Source organism: Salmo trutta, chromosome 2 (assembly GCF_901001165.1).
Source record: "Salmo trutta chromosome 2, fSalTru1.1, whole genome shotgun sequence".
Classification (NCBI taxonomy): Eukaryota; Metazoa; Chordata; class Actinopteri; order Salmoniformes; family Salmonidae; genus Salmo; species Salmo trutta.
Window position 1 is genome coordinate 48573447 of NC_042958.1, and position 24492 is coordinate 48597938.

Consider the following 24492-nt stretch of genomic DNA (forward strand, 5'->3'; position numbering starts at 1 on the left):
AATCAGAGAGGAAGAGAATCAGAGACGAAGAGAGGAAGAGAATCAGAGACGAAGAGAGGAAGAGAATCAGAGAATCAGAGAATCAGAGAGGAAGAGAATTAGAGAGTCAGAGAATCAGAGAGGAAGAGAATCAGAGAATTAGAGAATCAGAGAGGAAGAGAATCAGAGAGGAAGAGAGGAAGAGAGGCAGAGAATCAGAGAATTAGAGAATCAGAGAGGAAGAGAATCAGAGAATTAGAGAATCAGAGAGGAAGAGAATCAGAGAATTAGAGAATCAGAGAGGAAGAGAATCAGAGACGAAGAGAGGAAGAGAGGCAGAGAATCAGAGAATTAGAGAATCAGAGAGGAAGAGAATCAGAGACGAAGAGAGGAAGAGAGGCAGAGAATCAGAGGCAGAGAATCAGAGGAAGAATGAAGTACTGCATGCTACTCTCTCTACCCTCCCTTTATACAGTATAGACTGTAAACCCCAGCTGTCTGTCTGTCTGTCTGTCTGTCTGTCTGTCTGTCTGTCTGTCTGTCTGTCTGTCTGTCTCTGTCTCTGTCTCTGTCTTCTGTGTGCAAGCTCTTGCTGAACTAAATATCAACTACGTCAGATCTTTGGGTAATTTGGGCAGCACGTTCTTTTACAGTTCCTTTGTACCTTGAAGTAGTGTGGCATGAAGGCAATGTAATAAAAAGTGTAACAGGGAGGAGGTAATAATTGTTCTTCAGCCCAGGTCCTAAGGAGTGCATGCATTTGTTCCAGCCTTGTTTTAACACACCTGAATGAACTAATCAACTAATCATCACACCATCGAATCAGGTGTGATAGTGCTGGACCAGAACAAAAGCCTGCCCTCCACTAGCCTGGAATTTACACTGAATATCGCTACACTTACAATATTCAGTGTGGATTCCAGGCTAGCTCTCAAGGACCAGGTTTGAAGAGCGCTGTAATATGTTATCACCAGAGACAGGGTCCAGGGCAGAGGCATGGTTCCCTGGTCTGTGCCGGCCTGATCACCAGATCCCTCACCACCTCTACAGTCCCAAACACGGGGAACAGTCTCTCTGTGAAGGTCTCGTTGTACGTGTAGATGTGGGACCTCTTCTCCACATCATAGAAGGAGAGCTGGCCCTGCTCATAGTCCAGGTAGACCCCTACCTTCCTGGGGACCAGCATCTGGGCCAGCGGCGTGGAGGGCACCGTCAGCGCCTTGAGGTCTGAGCCCCTCTCCAGCCTCAGGGTGAGGTAGCCCGTCTGTGTGTTGAGGGGACTGTAACCCTTCCTCTGGGCGGAGCCTTTAGCCACGCCCAGCCGCCAGTCCCGGTCGCCCACTTCGACTTCCCAGTAATGGCGCCCGGAGATGTAGCCCTCGTTTCCCAGAGCGCAAAACCACCAGCCGTCGAAGCGGCGACTGCAGTTAGGGATGTCTCGCCGCTCCAGGCCACAGCGCATGCGCTTGTCATCATCAGAGAGGAAGAGGTCAGGGTTGGCTGTCTTGGGGTCAAGGGTCACTTCCTCTGCAGCATCACAGATCCAGTTCCATACTGAGATAAAAGGTTGTTGTTAGAGTAAGAAAAGGGATGACTGTATTTACAGTTGCCTTTACTCCTCAATAACAAATCCATTAGGAGTTTCACATACCATTGTGGGGAATGTAGCGGGCTGCATCTGAAAGTGTCAACAAAACTGGGGTTAAAATACTTTCAAAAGTTCAATCTTAACCCATTTTCTGTTACTTAACCTCCAAGTACTCAGGCATGTTTGTTCCATTCCGCTCCTTTCATTTTTCTTATCAATACCAATTGGCAGCACTTCAAGTGAATCATCAACCATCCCGGAAAACATGCCCACATTGGCACGATGTGGGCCCAATGGCTGCGGACATTAAGCCGATGGGCCTTGGCTCCACATTGGTCCCAACGCATTGGCCCAGCGTGGAAAGCCCATATCTTGTGAGGGCAGCCCTCACTTTGTCTGAAATAATATTTTCCCAGCAAACATGCCCCGCATTAGCATGATGTCAACCCGACGTGGGCAAAAATAATGGCCCCATTTGGGCTGCCCACCCTATGCCAATTTATATGGTTTTATCTATTATTTAATATGAATTGATGTATTATTTATTTATTACAATTCAATGCATACATTTTAACATTTTCAAGCATTAAAGGTATTTGGTGAATGTGTCAGATTGTATCAGAATGACAACCAGGTTTTTACTACCATACATATATTTCTTACAAGACAAACTGTTTAGTTTCACACACGTCACACTTATTTAAGTATTTTTGAAAACTTCATCATTGGCACGGTACAAGATCAAACACTATTTGGGCATCACACAACAGAACACTTAAACTGCAACGATCTTCTCAGTAACGGTTGCACAGAAAGACCTGTGTGCAAACAATGCCCCAAATATTCTAATAAGTCCCTGCCTCTACATTGTGAGGTAGTAGGACTTGGGCTAGCCTGTGTTGGGCTGGTGTGGGCTAGCCTGTGTTGGGCTGGTGTGGGCTAGCCTGTGTTGGGCTGGTGTGGGCTAGCCTGTGTTGGGCTGGTGTGGGCTAGCCTGTGTTGGGCTGGTGTGGGCTAGCCTGTGTTGGGCTGGTGTGGGCTAGCCTGTGTTGGGCTGGTGAGGGCTAGCCTGTGTTGGGCTGGTGTGGGCTAGCCTGTGTTGGGTTGGTGAGGGCTAGCCTGTGTTGGGCTGGTGAGGGCTAGCCTGTGTTGGGCTGGTGAGGGCTAGCCTGTGTTGGGCTGGTGAGAGCTAGCCTGTGTTGGGCTGGTGAGGGCTAACCTGTGTTGGGTTGGTGTGGGCTAGCCTGTGTTGGGCTGGTGTGGGCTAGCCTGTGTTGGGCTGGTGTGGGCTAGCCTGTGTTGGGCTGGTGTGGGCTTAGTGTGAGCTAGCCCGTCGCTCCAGGATTCCGTGATTCTGCAACAGCAAACAGTTTTGCAAAATCAACAATTCCCTGCATATTAAGCGAGGCGAGGGCTTACAAATTTGACCAATCACCACACTATTTCCGCATAATAATATTATCATATAAAACTGACCGATCACCGCAGTACAAAAAGAGGGCTTGAAATTTCAACCAATCACCGCACATTCACCGCATTATATGATTCAATCAAGCCAAACGTCAACAAAACGTAATCCCTTTTCAGCACAATTTTGCGACATATTGGACAAAATCATTGCATATTGTCATGTGAAATGTCAGAATTGCTGCAGCAAAATCAAGCATACAAAATCCAGACGAAATCTTGGAGGGACTGGCTAGCCCGTGTCAGGCGAATATCCACATGGGGCCAATGGGGTCATGTTTGCTGGGATGTCACCCTAACGGCTATGAAAGGCTGACCGATTGATTTTCTCATGATAAATTCTATGAATATCATGGGATCTCTTGAGCACTGATTGATTATTTGTCTTAATTTTACTTAGTGGCATAATCAGCTCACAGTGGCACAATCAGCTCACATTGTCATAATCAGCTCTCTGTCACAATCAGCTGTCATTGTCACAATCAGCTCTCATTGTCACACAATGACACACCTGTGATCTCCAACATCTCTCTGTCACTGATTGCTGTAACACTTGTGTAAGGGCAAGATTCAATCAGATTTGAGCTGGCCGTCACCTACAAAGCTGTTGTTTTGGCGATCGGAGTTGAAACTGCGTTAGAGCTGTTAAATCCAGAAGTGGCTCCCAGCAATGAGGGGGTTCAATTAATCTGGGCACCCGTGTAGGTGTGATTTGCATTGGGTGAAAGTTGATTGCCTACCTGGCGTACCGACAGCGAAGTTGGCTCAAAACAAAAGTGACATAATTAAACATGTAGTAATTAGTAGGAGTCTGTTTTTCCATGCAAAAAATATTGCTTTTGATAAAAACGCTTTATCTGTCTTCCCAATGCAAACTACTTAGAAAATTCTAGTGATGTTACATTTAATGTCAGAGCTCTGAGGCATGCGTCAAAATCGCTAAGCAGTGTACTTCAAAGCAGCACGCAATGCCTGTATCACTTTATCAGAAACATGTGATCAATGACATCCAAAGATTTGTTTTGTTGAACAGCGACCTGATTGGTTTGGTATAAGGCAAAAAGGCTACGCTGCGCATGCGCTACAGGGTGTGGGACGTCATCTATAATCATTTGGTTGCTCTAAAATCTTTTGACCAGCAGGTGTCACTATTATACACTATTGAGCAATGCCTCGAGTAATGAACCTATATTCGACACAATTGGCTGGAAAACTTAATGCTTCAGGAAGCATCACCAGAACCTTTTAATATGAATTTTATGGAAAAGAGATGTATGTTTCTGGACGATGCACCATGCTAATTTGTTGACAATATGACCGCACGGCTGTTTGATTTGAGAATGGTGCTCCTCCCTCAACGCTTTCACCTGAAGACGTGAAGGGCCTTTGCCTGGTTCACCACAACTCAGCAAAATCGAATACGCCCATTATACCTATTGTGGACATTGCCATTGGCTGCACGGAGTCACATTTAGAAATTCTATTCAGCCGTGTTTACAAGTTCGAACACTGGAATGTAATCGACACCTTGATTAGGCTTATAGAAATCATCAGTATCTCGTTCTATGATTTTCATTTTGATGGCCATTATTTCTATATAACCTATAACCTCTCATTCTAAACGTCTAACGTGCTCCCGAGTGGCGCAGGCACTCGGCATTTTGCCAATTGGCATTTTGCCAATTGGACTGGGCACCATTACTACATGGAACCCTACTAATCCATCACGGCCGACGGAACCACACAAGGAGGCTCTGCACGAGGAGGCTACAACAGACTTCTTCCATCGCAACGTACCTCTAAAGCCCTTCTGCTAGCTTGCTAGCCCCGGCCCGCAAGCTGTCTGAATCGCCGTGTCTCCAGCCAGCTTAGCTACTCACTGGACCCCTATGATCACTCGGCTACGCATGCCTCTCCTTAATGTCAATATGCCTTGTCCATTGCTGTTCTGGTTAGTGATTATTGTCTTATTTCACTGTAGAGCCTCTTGCCCTGCTCAATATGCCTTAGCTAACCCTTCAGTTCCACCTCCCACACATGCAGTGACATCACCTGGTTTAAATTATGTTTCTAGAGACAATATCTCTCTCATCGTCACTCTATGCCTAGGTTTACCTCCACTGTATTCACATCCTACCAAACCTTTGTCTGTACATTATGCCTTGAATCTATTCTATCGCGCCCAGAATCCTGCTCCTTTTACTCTCTGTTCCGAACGTACTAGACGACCATTTCTTATAGCCTTTAGCCGTACCCTTATCCTACTCCTCCTCTGGTGATGTAGAGGTTAATCTAGGCCCAGCAGTGCCCAGCTCCACTCCCAATCCCCAAGCGCTCTCATTTGTTGACTTCTGTAACTGTAAAAGCCTTGATTTCATGCATGCTAACATTAGAAGCCTCCTCCCCAAGTTTGTTTTATTCACTGTCTTAGCACACTCTGCCAACCCAGATGTCCAAGCCGTGTCTGAATCCTGGCTTAGGAAGACCACCAAAAACCCTGAAATTTTCATCCCCAACTATAACATTTTCCGACAAGATAGAACTGCCAAAGGGGGCGGAGTGGCAATCTACTACAGAGATAGCCTGCAGAGTTCTGTCATACTATTCAGGTCTGTGCCCAAACAATTCGAGCTTCTACATCTAAAAATCCACCTTTCCAGAAACAAGTCTCTCACCGTTGCCGCTTGCTATAGACCTCCCTCTGCCTCTAGCTGTGCCATGGACACCATATGTGAATTGATTTCCCCCCATCTATCTTCAGAGCTCGTGCTGCTAGGTGACCTAAACTGGGACATGCTTAACACCCCGGCCATCCTACAACCTAAACTTGATGCCCTCAATCTCACACAAATGATCAATGAACCAACCAGGTACAACCCCAAATCCATCAACACAGGCACCCTCATAGATATCATTCTAACTAACTTGCCCTCCAAATACACCTCTGCTGTCTTCAACCACAATCTCAGCGATCACCTCATTGCCTGCATCCGTAATGGGTCTGCGGTCAAACGACCACCCCTCATCACTGTCAAACGCTCCCTAAAACAATTCAGCGAGCAGGCCTTTCTAATCGACCCGGCCTGGGATTCCTGGAAGGATATTGACCTCATCCCGTCAGTAGAGGATGCCTGGTTATTCTTTAAAAGTGCCTTCCTCACCATCTTAAATAAGCATGCCCCATTCAAAAAATGTAGAACAGATTGGTTCACTCCAGACCTGACTGCCCTTGACCAGCACAAAAACATCCTGTGGCGTACTGCATTAGCATCGAATAGCCCCCTTGATATGCAACTTTTCAGGGAAGTTAGGAACCAATATACACAAGCAGTTAGGAAAGCTAAGGCTAGCTTTTTCAAACAGAAATTTGCATCCTGTAGCACAAACTCAAAAATGTTCTGGGACACTGTAATGTCCATGGAGAATAAGAGCACCTCCTCCCAGCTGCCCACTGCACTGAGGCAAGGAAACACTGTCACCACCGATAAATCCACGATAATTGAGAATTTCAATAAGCATTTTTCTACGGCTGGCCATGCTTTCCACCTGGCTACCCCTACCCCGATCAACTGCCCTGCGACCCCCACAGCAACTCGCCCAAGCCTCCCCCATTTCTCCTTCACCCAAATCCAGATAGCTGATGTTCTGAAAGAGCTGCAAAATCTGGAACCCTGCAAATCAGCCGGGCTAGACAATCTGGACCATCTCTTTCTAAAATTATCTGCCAAAATTTTTGCAACCCCTATTACTAGCCTGTTCAACCTCTCTTTCCTATCGTCTGAGATCCCCAAAGATTGGAAAGCTGCCGCGGTCATCCCCCTCTTCAAAGGGGGAGATACTCTAGACCCAAACTGCTACAGACCTATATCTATCCTACCCTGCTTTTCTAAGGTCTTCGAAAGCCAAGTTAACAAACAGATCACCGACCATTTGGAATCTCACCGTTCCTTCTCCGCTATGCAATCTGGCTTCCGAGCTGGTCATGGGTGCACCTCAGCCATGCTCAAGGTCCTAAACGATATCATAACTGCCATCGATAAGAGACAATACTGTGCAGCCGTATTCATCAACCTGGCCAAGGCTTTCGACTCTGTCAATCACCACATTCTTATTGGCAGACTCGACAGCCTTGGTTTCTCAAATGACTGCCTCGCCTGGTTCACCAACTACTTCTCTGATTGAGTTCAGTGTGTCAAATCAGAGGGCCTGTTGTCCCAACCGCTGGCAGTCTCTATGGGGGTGCCACAGGGTTCAATTCTCAGGCCGACTCTCTTCTCTGTATACATCAATGATGTCGCTCTTGCGGCTGGTAATTCTCTGATCCACCTCTACGCAGACGAAACCATTCTGAATACTTCTGGCCCTTCTTTGGACACTGTGCTAACTAACCTCCAGACGAGCTTCAATGCCATACAACTCTCCTTCCGTGGCCTCCAACTGCTCTTAAATGCAAGTAAAACTAAATGCATGCTCTTCAACCGATCGCTGCCCACACCTGCCCGCCTGACCTAGAATATGTGGACAACTACAAATACCTAGGTGTCTGGTTAGACTCTAAACTCTCCTTCCAGACCCACATTAAGCATCTCCAATCAAAAATGACTTCTAGAATCAGCTTCCTATTTCGCTACAAAGCATCCTTCACTCATGCTGCCAAACATACCCTCGTAAAACTGAGTATCCTACCTATCCTCGACTTCGGTGATGTCATTTACAAAATAGCCTGCAACACTCTACTCAACAAATTGGATGCAGTCTATCACAGTGCCATCTGTTTTGTCACCAAAGCTCCATATACTACCCACCACTGCGACCTGTATGCTCTCGTTGGTTGGCCCTCGCTTCATACCCGTCGCCAAACCCACTGGCTACAGGTTATCTACAAGTCTCTGCTAGGTAAAGCCCCGCCTTATCTCATCTCACTGGTCACCAAAGCATTACCCACCCGCAGCACGCGCTCCAGCAGGTATATTTCACTGGTCACCCCCAAAGCCAATTCCTCCTTTGGCCACCTTTCCTTCCAGTTCTCTGCTGCCAATGGCTGGAACAAACTGCAAAAATCGCTGAAGCTGGAGACTCTTATCTCCCTCACTAACTTCAAGCACCAGCTGTCAGAGCAGCTCACAGATCATTGCACCTGTAAATAGCCTATCCAACTACCTCATCCCCATACTGTATTTATTTATTTTGCTCCTTTGCACCCCAGTATCTCTACTTGCCCATTCATCTTCTGCACATCTATCACTCCAGTGTTTATTTGCTATATTGTAATTACCTCGCCACTATGGCCTATTTATTGCCTTAACTCCCTTATCTTACCTCATTTTCACACACTGTATATATACATACTTTTTTTCTACTGTATTATTAACTGTATGTTTGTTTTACTCCATGTGTAACTCTGTGTTGTTGTATGTGTCGAACTGCTTTGCTTTATCTTGGCCAGGTCGCAATTGTAAATGAGAACTTGTTCTCAACTAGCCTACCTGGTTAAATAAAGGTGAAATAAAAATAAAAAAATAATGAGAGTGGGATGGGTGTGGCTTCGTGACAATGACCTCATGAGCAGCTGCTCACTGATAGGACTCCGGCACCACCAAAACACCTGCTATGCTGGCGTCGTCTATCCCCAGTTAACGCTTGATCTGATAGAATTTAGGCCTTCTTTCCATCACACCGACTGCGTCATTGCATTTTGGTACGCCAGAAATACATTTATTTCCAATGAAACGCTGCGTTTGCCTTGCAGCATTGCGTTACAGTTGCAGTGCGTTCTGTGTGGTGCACGTTGGATTTATCTAACGTATGCGTCAAACTGTATGCGTAGACGGCTTGACAGAAATGGTAGCAGAAGGTGAATGTTGAACTTTTGTTGTACACATATCCAGATGATGCTGCCTACTATTTTGCGCAACGAGGCGGTCGGTGTGTTCGAAGCATAACGCTTTCTTGATGACTTCAACACGTCAAAGCTCTACACACCGCTCTTCTGACTCCTCTGTTTTCTGATCAGCCACTGCTTGGTTACGTCCTCCTGTAGACACAGAGGCTTGAGTGAGTTTGCCTGTGTAATGTCTATCTAATCATGCAGATTCATTGATGAATAATGAATCAGTTAGTTTACATTAACAAATTAGTCATTTAGCAGACGCTGTTACCCAGAGCGACATACAATTACACACTACAAAATGAGGGTTTCTCAAGGGTTCTTTGGGAAGTTGATGGTTCTATGTGGAACCATACTGACCCAAAGAAGCACTTCAATGTTATTTGCAGTTCAAAAAAGGGTTCTTTCGTCTTTTAGTGATAATTAGAATGTTTTGGGGCGTGGTTTGTGCACAGCTCTTTTTGTGCAACCGTGAGTGAGCGTGTCCTTCCAGTTTATCTAATATGTTGTCTTATATTAGTTAATGACATGTATGTCTATGGCCAATGACAGAGTCATGTGAAAGACTCATGTACGGTCTTGTGCTAATTGAGAATGGTTGACTAAATCAATAGTTCTCAATTCTATCCTCAGTGACCCCCAGCTGTTCCAGAGCTAGAACACCTGATTCAACTTGTTAATAAACATAATAATAATTGATAATAATAATAATTGAACAATATAATATGTTTATTAAACCAGAATAAAAACCCTGTATGGTTCTACAACGAACCTTGAGAGGAAGGAAGGTTCTTTATAGAACCATTATTTGTAAAGGTTATATCAAGAACCATAAAAAAATGGTTCTATTTAGACCCAAAAAGTGTTGTAACCATAGCAGAACCCTTTTTGGTGCTATTTTTATTTTTTATGGTTCTTTATAGAACCTTAGGAAAGTGTTCTTTATAACAGCATACACGCTGCAAATTCAGTGCAAGTCGGAAAAGAAAAGTGTGAGTTCAAGAAAGGCAAAGGTGTTATTATTGTTTTGGTTCAGTCATAGAAACACACACACCTTGTCAGGGCTGTCTGCACTCAGCACCACCCACATGACCAGCTCCATGGCTGGGAGAAGGTTCGGCAGACGCCCCCTCCTCCACTGGAACTCCAGATCATCCAACATCATCAATACAGGCTCACCGGGCCAGATACTGGGCTGGAGGGGGAGGGAAGTCCATATGGTTATTACTTTATATATTAAGAAATGAAAACAGGGAAGTTGGAGGGAGTCTTCCATTACTGGTCCATATTGCAACATAATAAGTCCATCATATGCACACTAATGCAACACAGGAGACTGAAGAAGGAAAGATGAGGATGAGCTGCTCCTTAATCACAGAGGAGTCAGAGAGCGAGAGAGAGAGAGAGAGAGAGAGAGAGAGAGAGAGAGAGAGAGAGAGAGAGAGAGAGAGAGAGAGAGAGAGAGAGAGAGAGAGAGAGAGAGAGAGAGAGAGAGAGAGAGAGAGAGAGAGAGAGAGAGAGAGAGAGAGAGAGAGAGAGAGAGAGAGAGAGAGAGAGAGAGAGAGAGAGAGAGAGAGAGAGAGAGAGAGATAGAGAGAGAGGAGAGAGAGAGAGAGAGAGAGAGAGAGAGAGAGAGAGAGAGAGAGAGAGAGAGAGAGAGAGAGAGAGAGAGAGAGAGAGAGAGAGAGAGAGAGATATGAATATAGTAGGGTAGTAAACTCTTTAGTAATATTTTGGACACTTGGATTCTCTGCCTCTGACCTTATTACAGGGGCTGGGTCATTGGCTTACTAGTGCTCTTCCATGCCATCCCTAGGAGGGGTGCGTCATGTCTTGCCAGGCTTTTTTCGCTATACTCGACTTGAGTGGGTTGAGTCACTGACGTGATCGTCCTGTCCTGTTTTGCCGCCCCCTCAGACTCGTGCGGTGGAGGAGAGCTTCGTCGGCTATGCACATCCTTGTCTCAGGGTAGTAAGTTGGTGGTCTGTTGATATCCCTCTAGTGGTGTGGGGGCTGTGCTTTGGCAAAATGGGTGGGATTATAACTCCACCCGGCACAGTCAGAAGAGGACTGGCCACCCCTCAGAGCCTGGTTCCCTTCTAGGTTTCTTCCTAGGTTCCTGCCTTTCTAAGGAGTTTTTCCTAGCCACTGTGCTTCTACATCTGCATTGCTTGCTGTTTGGGGTTTTAGATTGGGGTTATGTATAGCACTTTGTGACATTGGCTGATGCAAAAAGGGCTTTATAAATACATTTGATTTGATTTGACTTGACTCTAGTGACCCAATCACTCCCATGTTCCTTACCTCCGGTCTGTTTCTGAGCTGGTGTGTCCAGTCCATGATGACCCGTTTTTGGGTTCCGATGTCATACTCTCCCCCTGTCTTCCAGTCCCTCTTCTCTGTCTGCATGCTCCTCAGCTGCACAATCAAAAGACAACAGTCCGTAAAGAGATCATGAAGTAAAAACTGCAATAACAAGTCTCATAGAGGTCTAATAATAGTTTATCAACAAAGAAAACAATGACAAAAGGCTTTTTAAAGTAAAACTATCAAATAGCTTTCAAACAACAGTGCTCACCTGGCCTCTCTTCTCTAGCACGGCAGCCCACTCCACTATGAAGTGTCTACACACACTGGGAGGCCAGTTGTCTTCACTTGTCCAGATGTGGGCTAGGACCTTCGACCTCTGAGAAGATAATAGTAGAGAGAGCGTGGTTATTTGCTTGTGTGTGTGTCTTTGAGGATGTGTGTGTGTGTGTCCTTGTGGATGTGTGTGTGTGTGTGTGTCTTTGTGGATGTGTGTGTGTGTCTTTGTGGATGTGTGTGTGTCTTTGTGGATGTGTGTGTGTCTTTGTGGATGTGTGTGTGTGTGTCTTTGTGTGTGTGTCTTTGTGTGTGTGTGTGTGTGTGTGTGTGTCTTTGTGTGTGTGTGTGTGTGTCTTTGTGTGTGTGTGTGTGTGTGTCTTTGTGTGTGTGTCTTTGTGTGTGTGTGTGTGTGTGTCTTTGTGTGTGTGTGTGTGTGTGTGTGTGTGTGTGTGTGTGTGTGTGTGTGTGTGTGTGTGTGTGTGTGTGTGTGTGTGTGTGTGTGTGTGTGTGTGTGTGTGTGTTGTGTGTGTGTGTGTGTGTGTGTGTGTGTGGGGGGGGGGGGTATTTGTGGATCTTTGTGGATGTGTGTACCTGGCACAGTCTGTTGAGATCCCTGGCCAGTTCCATTATGAACAGCTGACTCTCCACTAAAGGTTCTTTCTTCTCATCCGTCCCTTTCTTACGAGACTCCTAGAACAGAGGGAGCAATGGATGAGAGAGACAAGGAGAGGGAAGGGTGAAGGGAAAATGACATTCATCAATCATGCAGCACTGCTACACAGATAAAGCACAGATGGGAAATGAACCAATCCTTTGTTTCTCTTGAGTACATCTTGACAAGGACAGACATCAGTGCTATTAAGGGTTGTCTGAGAGTTGATAGGTGTCCAAGGGTCCTACCTTGAGGCGGATCTTGATTTTCTGGGCCGGCTCAATGAAGAACTGGAGGCACTCCTTCATCATCTTGGCAGCTGGGGGGGAGAGAAAGGCCCTCTGGCACAGACATACATAGCTTCAGTACTCTGGCACAGTGATACACAGCATCAATATTCTGGCACAGTGATCCACAGCATCAATATTCTGGCACAGTGATACACAGGTTCAATATTCTGGCACAGACATACACAGCTTCAATATTCTGGCACAGTGATCCACAGCATCAATACTCTGGCACAGAGATACACAGCTTCAATATTCTGGCACAGTGATCCACAGCATCAATACTCTGGCACAGAGATACACAGCTTCAATATTCTGGCACAGTGATCCACAGCATCAATACTAAGGCACAGAGATACACAGCTTCAATATTCTGGCACAGTGATCCACAGCATCAATACTCTGGCACAGAGATACACAGCTTCAATATTCTGGCACAGTGATCCACAGCATCAATACTCTGGCACAGACATACACAGCTTCAATATTCTGGCACAGTGATCCACAGCATCAATACTCTGGCACAGTGATACACAGCATCAATATTCTGGCACAGACATACACAGCTTCAATATTCTGGCACAGTGATCGACAGCATCAATACTCTGGCACAGACATACACAGCTTCAATATTCTGGCACAGTGATCCACAGGTTCAATACTCTGGCACAGACATACACAGCATCAATATTCTGGCACAGACATACACAGCTTCAATATTCTGGCACAGTGATCGACAGCATCAATACGCTGGCACAGAGATACACAGCTTCAATATTCTGGCACAGTGATCCACAGCATCAATACTCTGGCACAGAGATACACAGCTTCAATATTCTGGCACAGTGATCCACAGCATCAATACTCTGGCACAGAGATACACAGCTTCAATATTCTGGCACAGTGATCCACAGCATCAATACTCTGGCACAGAGATACACAGCTTCAATATTCTGGCACAGTGATCCACAGCATCAATACTCTGGCACAGTGATACACAGCATCAATATTCTGGCACAGACATACACAGCTTCAATATTCTGGCACAGTGATCGACAGCATCAATACTCTGTCACAGACATACACAGCTTCAATATTCTGGCACAGTGATCCACAGATTCAATACTCTGGCACAGACATACACAGCATCAATATTCTGGCACAGACATACACAGCTTCAATATTCTGGCACAGTGATCGACAGCATCAATACGCTGGCACAGAGATACACATCTTCAATATTCTGGCACAGTGATCCACAGATTCAATACTCTGGCACAGACATACACAGCATCAATACTCTGTCACAGAGATACACAGCTTTATTATTTGCTGGCACTCATTCTATCAGTGTTGAGCCTGAATTATAGCTGACTGGGCTCCAATGGCAGCTCAAATCAATGAGAAGGCAGAATACGTAAATGTGTGTGTGTGTGTGTGTGTGTGTGTGTGTGTGTGTGTGTGTGTGTGTGTGTGTGTGTGTGTGTGTGTGTGTGTGTGTGTGTGTGTGTGTGTGTGTGTGTGTGTGTGTGTGTGTGTGTGTGTGTGTGTGTGTGTGTGTGTGTGTGTGTGTGTGTGTGTGTACTGCACAACTTCTAAATCACTACATTGCAGTAGAGGTCCTCTGTGGGCTCATTAGGACGGCCTCACCTAAAACTGGCCTGGCTTGACACAGAGAGAGAGAGAAAGATACAGAGAGAGAGAGAGAGAGCAGGGGTGTGAGAGAGACGAAAACTGCAGAGTAATATGTTTTCAGGATGTGTGTGTGTGTGGGTCGATGCATCTTAATTATGGCCTTGGTGTCAGGCAGATATCCCAAGGAGATGTGAAGCTGCAGCTGAGAGTGTTTTCACAGCCCACAGAACGACCGTGTTGAATCAGCAGCACCCCCTTTTCCTGCACCCTGCAGCTAGTTTGATGACTTAGAGGGATTTGCTGAACCTTTTCTGATGAAGGCAATAGCCGGAAAGAGCCAAATATGATCATTAACTTTCCAAGGAGAACACAGTAGAATGCCCATGCTGCTGGGTGTTTGGAAATGATGGCAAACAATGGATTTTCACGGCTACACTCTAAAACATTTCCTGTAAAATGTACTGGCAGTAATTGACCAGTAAGTTACTGTAATTTATTTTACAGTACAGCTACTGTAATCCATTTTACAGTACCAAAAATGTTAGTGTAATCTCATTTACAGTATATTACTGGAATGACCCACGCAGCGGCATATTACCCAGTGTTCTTTGCAAGTTTTCATTTTTACATTTAGGTAATTTAGCGGGCACTCTTGTCCTCAGCAACTTACAGTCAGTCCATTCAACCAAGGTTGATAAAAAAAACGTGTCATAGCAAGTAAAATGTTACTGAAAATGTTATTGTAGTTAGGGATACATTAGTCTTCAAAATAATTGTAATTACAACAAGATATCTTATGATAAATCTCTGACCATCCTTGGTTAGTGCCAATCCAATACTGAGATATTCACGGTACTTTGATGTGACTATTAAACTGTAAGAACATTATTTCTACAGTATTTTACTGTAATTACAAAGGATTAGAGCAAGCAGGTTAATTAATAGTAGGTGTTTTATATCACATGCACTTCTAGAGGCCTAAATAAAGGCTTTTAAACTGGATGTGATTACAGGACGAAACAGATCAAATGGACAGGGGTAAATATTCAACAATGTAAATGGTTTAAAGGTCCTCAACAGTCATTCTGAAAGTACTTTTTCTGTCATGGCTAACTACCAGGAAGTTTGAAAAGACAGGCTGAGTGGGTGGGGACCTTATATTCATGAGCTTGACTTGACTGACAGCTCTTTGAAACACCTCTATCAAGCAACATGGATGCAGTGAGCAGGGTTGCAGTAAAATCAACTCAAGCAAATTTGGTGATACACAAAGCAACTCAAACAACATTTAAATTACATCAATGATATAAAAAAAGTATACATCTCCTGTTTGGCATGTCTGTTGTGATGTGGTTCACCACAGCACTGACGGATGTGTTGACTTGACAACTGCGTCTGAGTTTTGAACTACCATTCCCCCCGTTTTGTTCCATGCTGGCTGAAGACCAAGCTAACCAGTAACTAGCTAAAACCAGACACAGATTGCATGATGGCGCTGCCGGAGATGGCAGCATCGCGACTACCTCTTAGGAAACTCTGCAGTATTTTGTTTGTTTATGTACTATTTTTTACATAATTAGCTCAGGAATTGTTTTGTGTCATTACATACCGCCGGGAAGAACTATTGGATATTAGAGCGGCGGTAACTCACCAGAACTTCCAGCATTACGACTTCCCTGGAGCAGATCCTTTGTTTTCTCCCCCCAGATCAATTGAACTTATTTCAGAGGCTGACCCAAAACAACACCGGTGAAGGAGAGGTACTCGGTGCGGTCTTCTGGTCCAACTTAGGAAGCGTGCACACCACCCACTGCTCCCGAGTATTTTACTCGCTAATGTCCAATCTCTGGATAATAAAGTTGATGAGCTCAAGGCGACAGTTGCTTTTCAGTGAGACACCAGGGATTGTAACATACTCTGCTTCACGGAAACATGGCTCTCTCTAAATATACTGTCTGACTCTGTAAAGTCAGTTGGGTTCTCAGTACATCGCGCCGACAGGAACAAACATCTCTCCGGGAAGCAGAAGGGTGGAGGTATATGTTTTATGATTAACAACTTATGGTGTAACTGTGATAACATACAGGAACTCAAGTCCTTCTGTTCACCCGACCTAGAATATCTCACAATCAAATGCCGACCGTACTAACTCCAGAGATAATTTTTCGTCAATAATAGCCACAGCGGTCTACATCCCCCCTCAAGCTGATACCACGACGGCCCTCAAAGAACTTCACTGGACTTTATGCAAACTGGAAACCACATATCCTGAGGCTACATTTATTGTAGCTGGGTATTTTAAGAACGCAAATTTGAGGAAAAGGCTCACGAAATTCTATCAACATATTGATTGTTGTACTCGCACTGCTAAAACTCTTGACCATTGTTATACTACCTTCCAGAATACATATAAGGCCCTCCCCTGCCCTCCATTCTGCAAATCGGACCACAATTCCATCTTGCTCCTCCCCTCCTATAGGCAGAAACTCAAACAGGAAGCATCCGTGGACTATTCAACGCTGGTCTGATAAATCGGAATCCACGCTTCAAGATTGTTTTGATCACGCGGACTGGGACATGTTCAGAGTAGCTTCAGAAAATAATATCGACACATATACCGATTCGGTGAATGATGTTGTAAACACTGTGACTATTAAAACCTACCTCAGTCAGAAACCGTGGATAGATGGGAGCATTCGCGCAAAACTGAAAGCGCGGACCACCGCATTTAACCAGTGCAAAAAGACTGGGAATATGGAAGAATACAAACAGTGTAGTTATTCCCTCCGCAAAGCAATCAAGCAGGCTAAACGTCGGTATAGGGAAAAAGTTGAGTCCCAGTTCAACGGCTCAGACACAAGACGAATGTGGCAGGGTCTACTGACAAATCACAGATTATAAAAGGAAAACCAGCCACATCCCAGACACCGACGTCTTGCTTCCCAGACAGGCTGAACACATTCTTTGCTCGTTTTGAGGATAATACACACATTTTCTATGGGATTGAGGTCAGGGCTTTGTGATGGCTGCTCCAATACCTTGACTTTTTTGTCCTTAAGCCATTTTGCCACAACTTTGGAAGTATGCTTGGGGTCATTGTTCATTTGGAAGACCCATTTTCAACCAAGCTTCAACGTCCTGACTGATGTCTTGAGATGTTGCTTCAATATATCCACATAATTTTCTTTCCTCGTGATGCCATCTATTTTGTGAAGTGCACCAGTCCCTCCTGCAGCAAAGCACCCCCACAAAATGATGCTGCCACCCACGGTTGGGATGGTTTTCTTCGGCTTGCAAGCCTCCCCCGTTTTCCTCCAAACATAACGATGGTCATTATGGCCAAACAGTTCTATTTTTGTTTCATGAGACCAGAGGACATTTCCCCCATAAAGTACCATCATGTCCCCATGTGAAGTTGCAAACCATAGTCTGGCTTTTTTATGGCGGTTTTGGAGCAGTGGCTTCTTCCTTGCTGAGCGGCCTTTCAGGTTATGTAGATATAGGACTTGTTTTACTGTGGATATAGATACTTTTGTACCTGTTTCCTCCAGCATCTTCACAAGGTCCTTTGCTGTTGTTCTGGGATTGATTTGCATTTTTGCACCAAAGTACGCTCATCTCTAGGACACATAACGCGTCTCCTTCCTGAGCGGTATGACGGCTGTATGGTCCCATGGTGTTTATACTTGTGTACTATTGTTTGTACAGATGAACGTGGTACCTTCAGGCATTTGGAAATTGCTCCCAAGGATGAACTAGACTTGTGGAGGTCTACAATTTTTTTCTGAGGTCTTGGCTGATTTCTTTTGATTTTCCCATGATGTCAAGCAAAGAGGCACTGAGATTGAAGGTAGGCCTTGAAATACATCCACAGGTACACCTCCAATTGACTCAAATTATGTCAATTAGCCTATCAGAAGCTTCTAAAGCCATTACATAATTTTCTGGAATTTTCCAAGCTGTTTAAAGGCACAGTCAACTTAGTGTATGTAAACTTCTGACCCACTGGAATTGTGATACAGTAAATTATAAGTGAAATATTCTGTCTGTCAACAATTGTTTTGAAAAATTACTTGTGTCATGCAAAAAGTAGATGTCCTAACCGACTTGCTAAAACTATAGTTTGTTAACAAGAAATTTGTGGAGTGGTTGAAAAACGAGTTTTAATGACTCCAACCTAAGTGTATGCATTCGTAGTCACGGGCGCAACAAATTTAGCTTCTTACAAGGAACGCCTTAAAATATGTTAAATATGTTCCCCATTCACCACATTTTCCCACAATGCACCATAATTAATACTGTAAAACACATTTACGGTATTTTACTGTTGAAATTACAGAAAGGTCTTAAAGTGTGCTGTAAAATATTGCACTGGTCATCCCCAAAGCCAACACTTACTTCGGCTGCCTTTCCTTCCAGTTCTCTGCTGCCAATGACTGGAAACGAATCTCTGAAGCTGGAGTCTTATATCTCCCTCTCTAACTTTAAGCATCAGCTGTCTGAGCAGCTTACTGATCACAGTACCTGTACATAGCCAATCTGTAAATAGCCCACCCAACTACCTCATCCCCATATTATTACTTACCCTCTTGCTCTTTTGCACCCCAGTATCTCTACTTGCACATCATCATCTGCACATCTATCACTCCAGTATTAATGCTAAATTGTAATTATCTTCGCCTCTAGGGCCTATTTATTGCCTACCTCCCTACTCTTTTATATTTGCACACACTGTACATAGATTTTCTTGATTGTACGTTTGTTTATGTGTAATTCTGTGTTGTTGTTTTTGTCGCACTGCTTTGCTTTCTCTTGGCCAGGTCACAGTTGTAAATGAGAACTTGTTCTCAACTGCCCTACCTGGTTAAATAAAGGTGAAATCAAAAAAATGAACAGTGTTTTACTGTGCATTCTACAGTAATCTACTTTAGTCAGTTTATACAGTTGATTAATACAGATTACAAAAACAGCTGACAGTGTAGTTGGCTGTTGGGGCACTATGACATCACTTTACAATAATCCCTTGAAAGGATTTTTGACCTTTTGCCTGTCCACAACCATTCTCTTGCCTACCCCTTTTGGATTGTTAATAAATATCAAAGACTCAAACCCTCTGCCTCCCGTGTCTGCATCTGGGTCTCGCCTGGTGCCCTTATTACATTTCAACATTGTTTTATGTATTTGACAATTTGTCACTTTAACCCACCTTGGCAGGCACTTTTGGGCACAATGCTCATTCCTCTAGCAGTAACTGGAGCTAGCGCTTTAATCATTGCAGGCTGCTGCATTAGCCTCTGTCATTAAGAACGGGAGGTATACCCTTGATGGTGGGAATGGCTTGTCTCGTTATTTATTGTACGTCAATTTATCCGCTGGTTTTTATATCCATTCATCCTGATCCATTCCACCGCATAGCACAACAAACTGCTTAATACTATTTTAGAAATATACTTTTCTTTCTTCAAACATGCATACAACATTATGTAAAAGTATCATAAAGTCTAAAAATGTTGATTTACCCACAATCCTCTAAAAACAGAGCCATGTGCCACTATTAAATATTAATAACTGGCAAAAAAACAAGTTATTCATATTTAATAGTGGCACGTGGCTCTGCAAAAAACGTCATAATTCTATATCAGTACAACACAAATAAATCAAGAAGAAATATGTCTGACTACTACTTTATTATTTTAAACAAAGACGTAAAACATAATTAGAATCATGTAAGAACCGCTTATTTAATACACGTTAGATCGACTTTATAATATGAATCATAACTTGCAAAAACTCAACTTTAGATTAGCCGAACACAAATATATAGTTATATTTACTCAATAACCTAATATTTGTTAACAGTACTCAACAACATTAAATTATAAATCTTATTGAAATCTGAGTTAGTACCACTTATGATTTGAGTTCTACTGACTGTCCGATATGTTTGAGTAGCCACTACTCAATTTCTCTAATGAGTTAGACAGTTATTTTCCATGCATAACATCACATGGATTCGCAATAGGCTGTAATTATGTAGCCTATACAATGACACATTTTCACATTTCAAGACAACTGTTTTCGGGTGGTTTATTGCGCCCAAACACGAATACATTCTTCACATAAAATGGTGCATCTCCACTAATGTAAAACAGCAGAGCAGGAATCAACCCCTCCCCATGAGTTCCCGGAGACACAAGTTAACACGATTTCACTTTCGGGTGGTTTATTGAGCCCAAACATGAATAAATTAATTACATAAGTTGGTGCATCTCCACTAATGTGGCTACTCAAACATATCGGACAGTCAGCAGATGACAACCGCTCCTCCTGAGCGCACAGAATAAACACAAGTAAACACAATTTAACTTTGAGTGCGCAGTATACAGAATGCATAGGAATTAGGAAAACCTTTAAGATCAATAGCCACATTGAATGCAGCAGAAAGACTTACCTTGGGAATCCACGGGGAAAATAATAGCTAGTCCACTATTTTGATCAGAAACCCACGTTTTTTTTCTCCTTAGGTGTGACTAACTAGCCTACTATACACCTCACTATCTCTTATACATACATGCGACCAGGCTCCATCTACTGCAACTGGATTGAGTCACTGAGCACCCCGTTGTCCGAATCAAAGTTCGGACGTTTCCGACAAGTTGACGAATAGCCTGAGGAAACGGTTGGACGTCTCATGCGTTAAAATCATGCACTTTTTTTTTTATTCCAAAAGAGGTCGCCAGAGTATTGCATCTCATTTATAGCGCGTCATATAATTTGAGACCACGATTAAATTACACAAACGATGTAGCAGTTGTGTGCAAAGTGAACCAGGCTATTCTGAAACAGAGTAGGCTAGCTACTATGTTTTAGAGTTGAAATGTATGAATTGCAGCACTGACATTTCCAGTCTAACCTCCCTAAAATGTGTAGCCTATTTGGACATGGATATGAAGTTTACCTCTAACAACCCAAAGGAAAATGTGTCTCGGGAGTTTTAGACATGCGGAAGTGTGTGGGGGCTATGACGCACTGTTAAATGACGGACGGCTCTGTGCTTCCAGCTGTGCTGGGAAATAATTATTCATCCGAAAGATCCGCTGCTCGGGACCCTTTTGGATACCCGGCGAATGAACAGTGGGTGAAGATTATGTTATGTTCGTTTGGGGACGCACAGTCGGGAATAGGCTGAGCGAGAGCTGATAGTATCTACAAGATAGATACATTTACTCAGGCTTTAGTAGCCATAATCATTTGACATACACTTGTCTTGGACGGTTCAGGTTACACTGATGTGCTGCACTAGGCTAAATATCACTAAGGATTCAACAACCCTCACAAAAAAAAGAGTGCAGTTTTTAAACTGTAGTTAAAGTGCAGTAACTGCAGTCAACTTTGGTATTTTGGACGCTGTAACTGCAGAAATGATACTCCAAAATATATACTCCACTGTAACTGCAGTTACACTGAAACATTACTAAAGTAAAAACGGTTATTTTGGACGCAGTATTTGTGCTCTGACTGCAATCTTTTTTCTTAAGGGGGACCATAGGACAAATACATTATTCTGCCACACTTATGAATACTCAAGGAGAAAAAGGTGTAGATTCACTCGCAGAGCGAGGTTGGTGTTAATCGTGGTCACAGGCAGGCAATGGTCATACACAGGTAGACAAACAGGCAGGTGAATCAAAACTAGACTGAAGGCTATAACTGGTTCTCACAAAGGAAAAGACTTAGTAGAGTCAAAACGAACAATACCTCACAAAGACACAAACAGAATGAACTGAACTAAATAAGGAGCAGATGAGACCAGGTGAGTAACTAACACTGGTGAAATCAATGAACAAAAAGGAAAGACATTTCAAGAACACAAAGAAACAGGCTACGTTCAAGAACGAAAAAGAACACAAGGTTGACTAAGAAAATAAATACAGGACCTTACAGCCACAGTGTCTTTGAAATGACGGCTATTGTCAGTGAAACATTATCTCAGAAGGATCCACTGTATTAAATATTTTGAAGCATCACTTTCAGCTTTTACTTTTGCAACCTCTAAGCATCCTAACTGTATGCCTCTTTTCACCTCTATTCGATTCTATTCTATCACTCAATCACCTGACACAATCTAGTGCAAAAATACAAATAAACAAAGGGAGGGGATGTTTTCAGGTTGCCGAGTGGGTGAAGGTTATGTTATGTTCTTTTGGGGACCCAAATGTGTGGGAAAGGTTCCTTCGTCAAGTACCATCAGCAATAAGAGATGCCACCCACATGACTGCCATATTTTGTCCATGTATTGGGCACATATCATAAGTCTATGGTCTTTTATTGTATCCGTCTAATATGATTCAAACATTGTGCACATATCTACCCAATGTGGCACGTGTAATGTGTGCGCACCCTTATATTGTATTGTGTGTGCATATGTGCTCATCCAATATGCATCCTGAACCTTCAGACAGAGAAGGGGACCGTAACAGACGTCAACAATCACCTCTCCTCCTGCTGTGAACTAACTGATTCTTAGAAAGGGCCGGGCGCCTGCAAGCTGACTTCAGGTCGCCAGTTGGACGGTGTTTCCTCTGACATATTGTTGAGGCTGGCTTTCGGGTCAATCGAGCAGTGTGGCTTGGCAGGGACGTTTTTCAGAGGACGCATGTCCCATCGCTGCAACTCCCCCACGGACTCGGGAGAGATCGAGAACCACGTGTCCTTCGAAACACGACCCTGCCAAGCCACACTGCTCGCTTAACCCGGAAGCCAGCCGCACCAATGTGTTGGAAAAAACATCATCCAACGTCAGCTTGCAGACGCCCGGCCCGCCACAAGGAGTCACTAGAGCGTGATGGGACAAGGAAATCCTGGTCGGCCAAACCCTCCCCTAACCCGGATGACGCTGGGCCAATTGTATGCCGCCTCATGGGTCTCCCGGTCACGGCCGGCTGTGACAAAGCCTGGGATCGAACCCTGGGCTGTAGTGACGCCTCAAGCACTGCGATGCAGTGCCTTAGACCGCTGCGCCACTCAGGAGGCCCTAGCCTGCAGACATTCTAACTAGTTTGTGTGTCTCCCTTGGAATCAGTCCTTGGTCTGGTACAGGGACTACTGGCAATGTTTCAAGCAACTCCTTCAGCACGACACCTGCGGCAGTTAAACTACCAACAGCACATTTAGAGATTGTAGAAAATAACACTACTAACCCCTCTGTCTTGTGTCCCTCCCTGGTGTGTGTGTGAGGGAGAGAAAGAGGTGTGTGTGCGCGTCCATGCGTGTGTGACCAATATCATGTTGGTAAAATGCAGAAAACACCTGTGTTGTGTGGCTGGCAGTTGAACAGCCCTAAGCCTGCAGGAAGCTGTTGACATCTTCAGGGACCAAGACGATATCTCCTCAGGCTAGCCCTCAAACACCTGGTACACACACATAGTACTAGAGGCCTGTTCTGTCACTCATATTGGCTCTAATGCATTGTTGCTACATTACAATTTTGATTTATTTTATGTTAGGTAATTTGACTACATTCCATCTTTGGATATATAATTTACTTGTTTTACCCGTTTCTATTTTCCAGCCATTCAACCCAGCTTTATCGCTTCCTGGGAATTTGTGGGTGAGGCTTTTCTTCTCCCTGATTGTTTTGTTTCCACTAAAAGGTTGGTGTTAGCAATTGGTGTTCGTGTGAGGAAATAATTTATCACATTCAGCTTGTCGAGTGTCCAACAATCAGTCATATCCTTCCATGTCCCTGCAGAAATGGACATAAACTCTTTCCTTCCCTCTGATTAATGCAGTTGGAAAGCATGAGTATCATCTGCTTAGACTGTTGGCATAAAACAAAATGTTGGCATGTAAGATTGTAATGTTTAAGACAGTTCTCAAAACGTCACTCACGTCACCAAAAACCAGAACCAGAGATTTTTTTTTGTCTGCCTTAAGTATTTCCAAAGTTTGAAAAATTACTGTTGCTTCTACATTATGATTAAGTAACTTGTCCTCTCCCCCATACATGTGGATTCAGGTGGGATGATTAAGGGCATAGTGCGACATACACCAATAGTAACATGTTCTCTTAACTCAAGTACCAATTTCTACTCAACATCTGAGACAGCGTGTTTGCAGAGGGGCGTTGGTTATATACCTAGAGAGCTACTCTAGTGGTGCCAACATTTGACTGTAGGATGTTAGCAAATATTAAATGTTCACACTTCATCTATGGAAAAGATCCTCGTCTCCCCTTTCAGATTGCGTCATCTGGATCTGTTGGGGCGGTATGCGAATTTGATTGAGTCTAGGGTTTCCGGGCTGTTGTGCGCCACAACCAGCCTTTCAAAGCTGCTGACCTGAGTGTTGAGCAGTAGTCATTTAGGCAAGTTACCGTCGTTATCTTGGGCAGCGATGATTGATCATGAGC

At 44.0% G+C, this 24492-nt stretch overlaps 1 protein-coding gene across 2 annotated transcripts; it reads right to left on the bottom strand.

Moving 5' to 3' along the window:
* Positions 1-379: 379 nt before the first annotated feature.
* On the bottom strand, positions 380-20595 carry LOC115156284 (butyrophilin subfamily 1 member A1-like). 2 transcript variants are annotated; one of them, XM_029703743.1, is made up of 9 exons: positions 20533-20595; positions 12408-12500; positions 12099-12197; positions 11500-11607; positions 11226-11339; positions 9976-10116; positions 9017-9068; positions 1631-1657; positions 380-1533 (listed from the first exon to the last, which is right to left on the bottom strand). In XM_029703743.1, exons 2-9 carry the CDS (start codon positions 12468-12470, stop codon positions 947-949), a joined length of 1191 nt encoding a protein of 396 aa, XP_029559603.1. In that variant the 5' UTR covers positions 12471-12500; positions 20533-20595; the 3' UTR covers positions 380-946. The 2 variants fall into 2 exon arrangements, with proteins under 2 accessions (XP_029559603.1, XP_029559607.1); XM_029703747.1 differs by lacking the exon at positions 20533-20595 and having other exon boundaries at positions 12408-12569.
* Positions 20596-24492: the final 3897 nt, after the last annotated feature.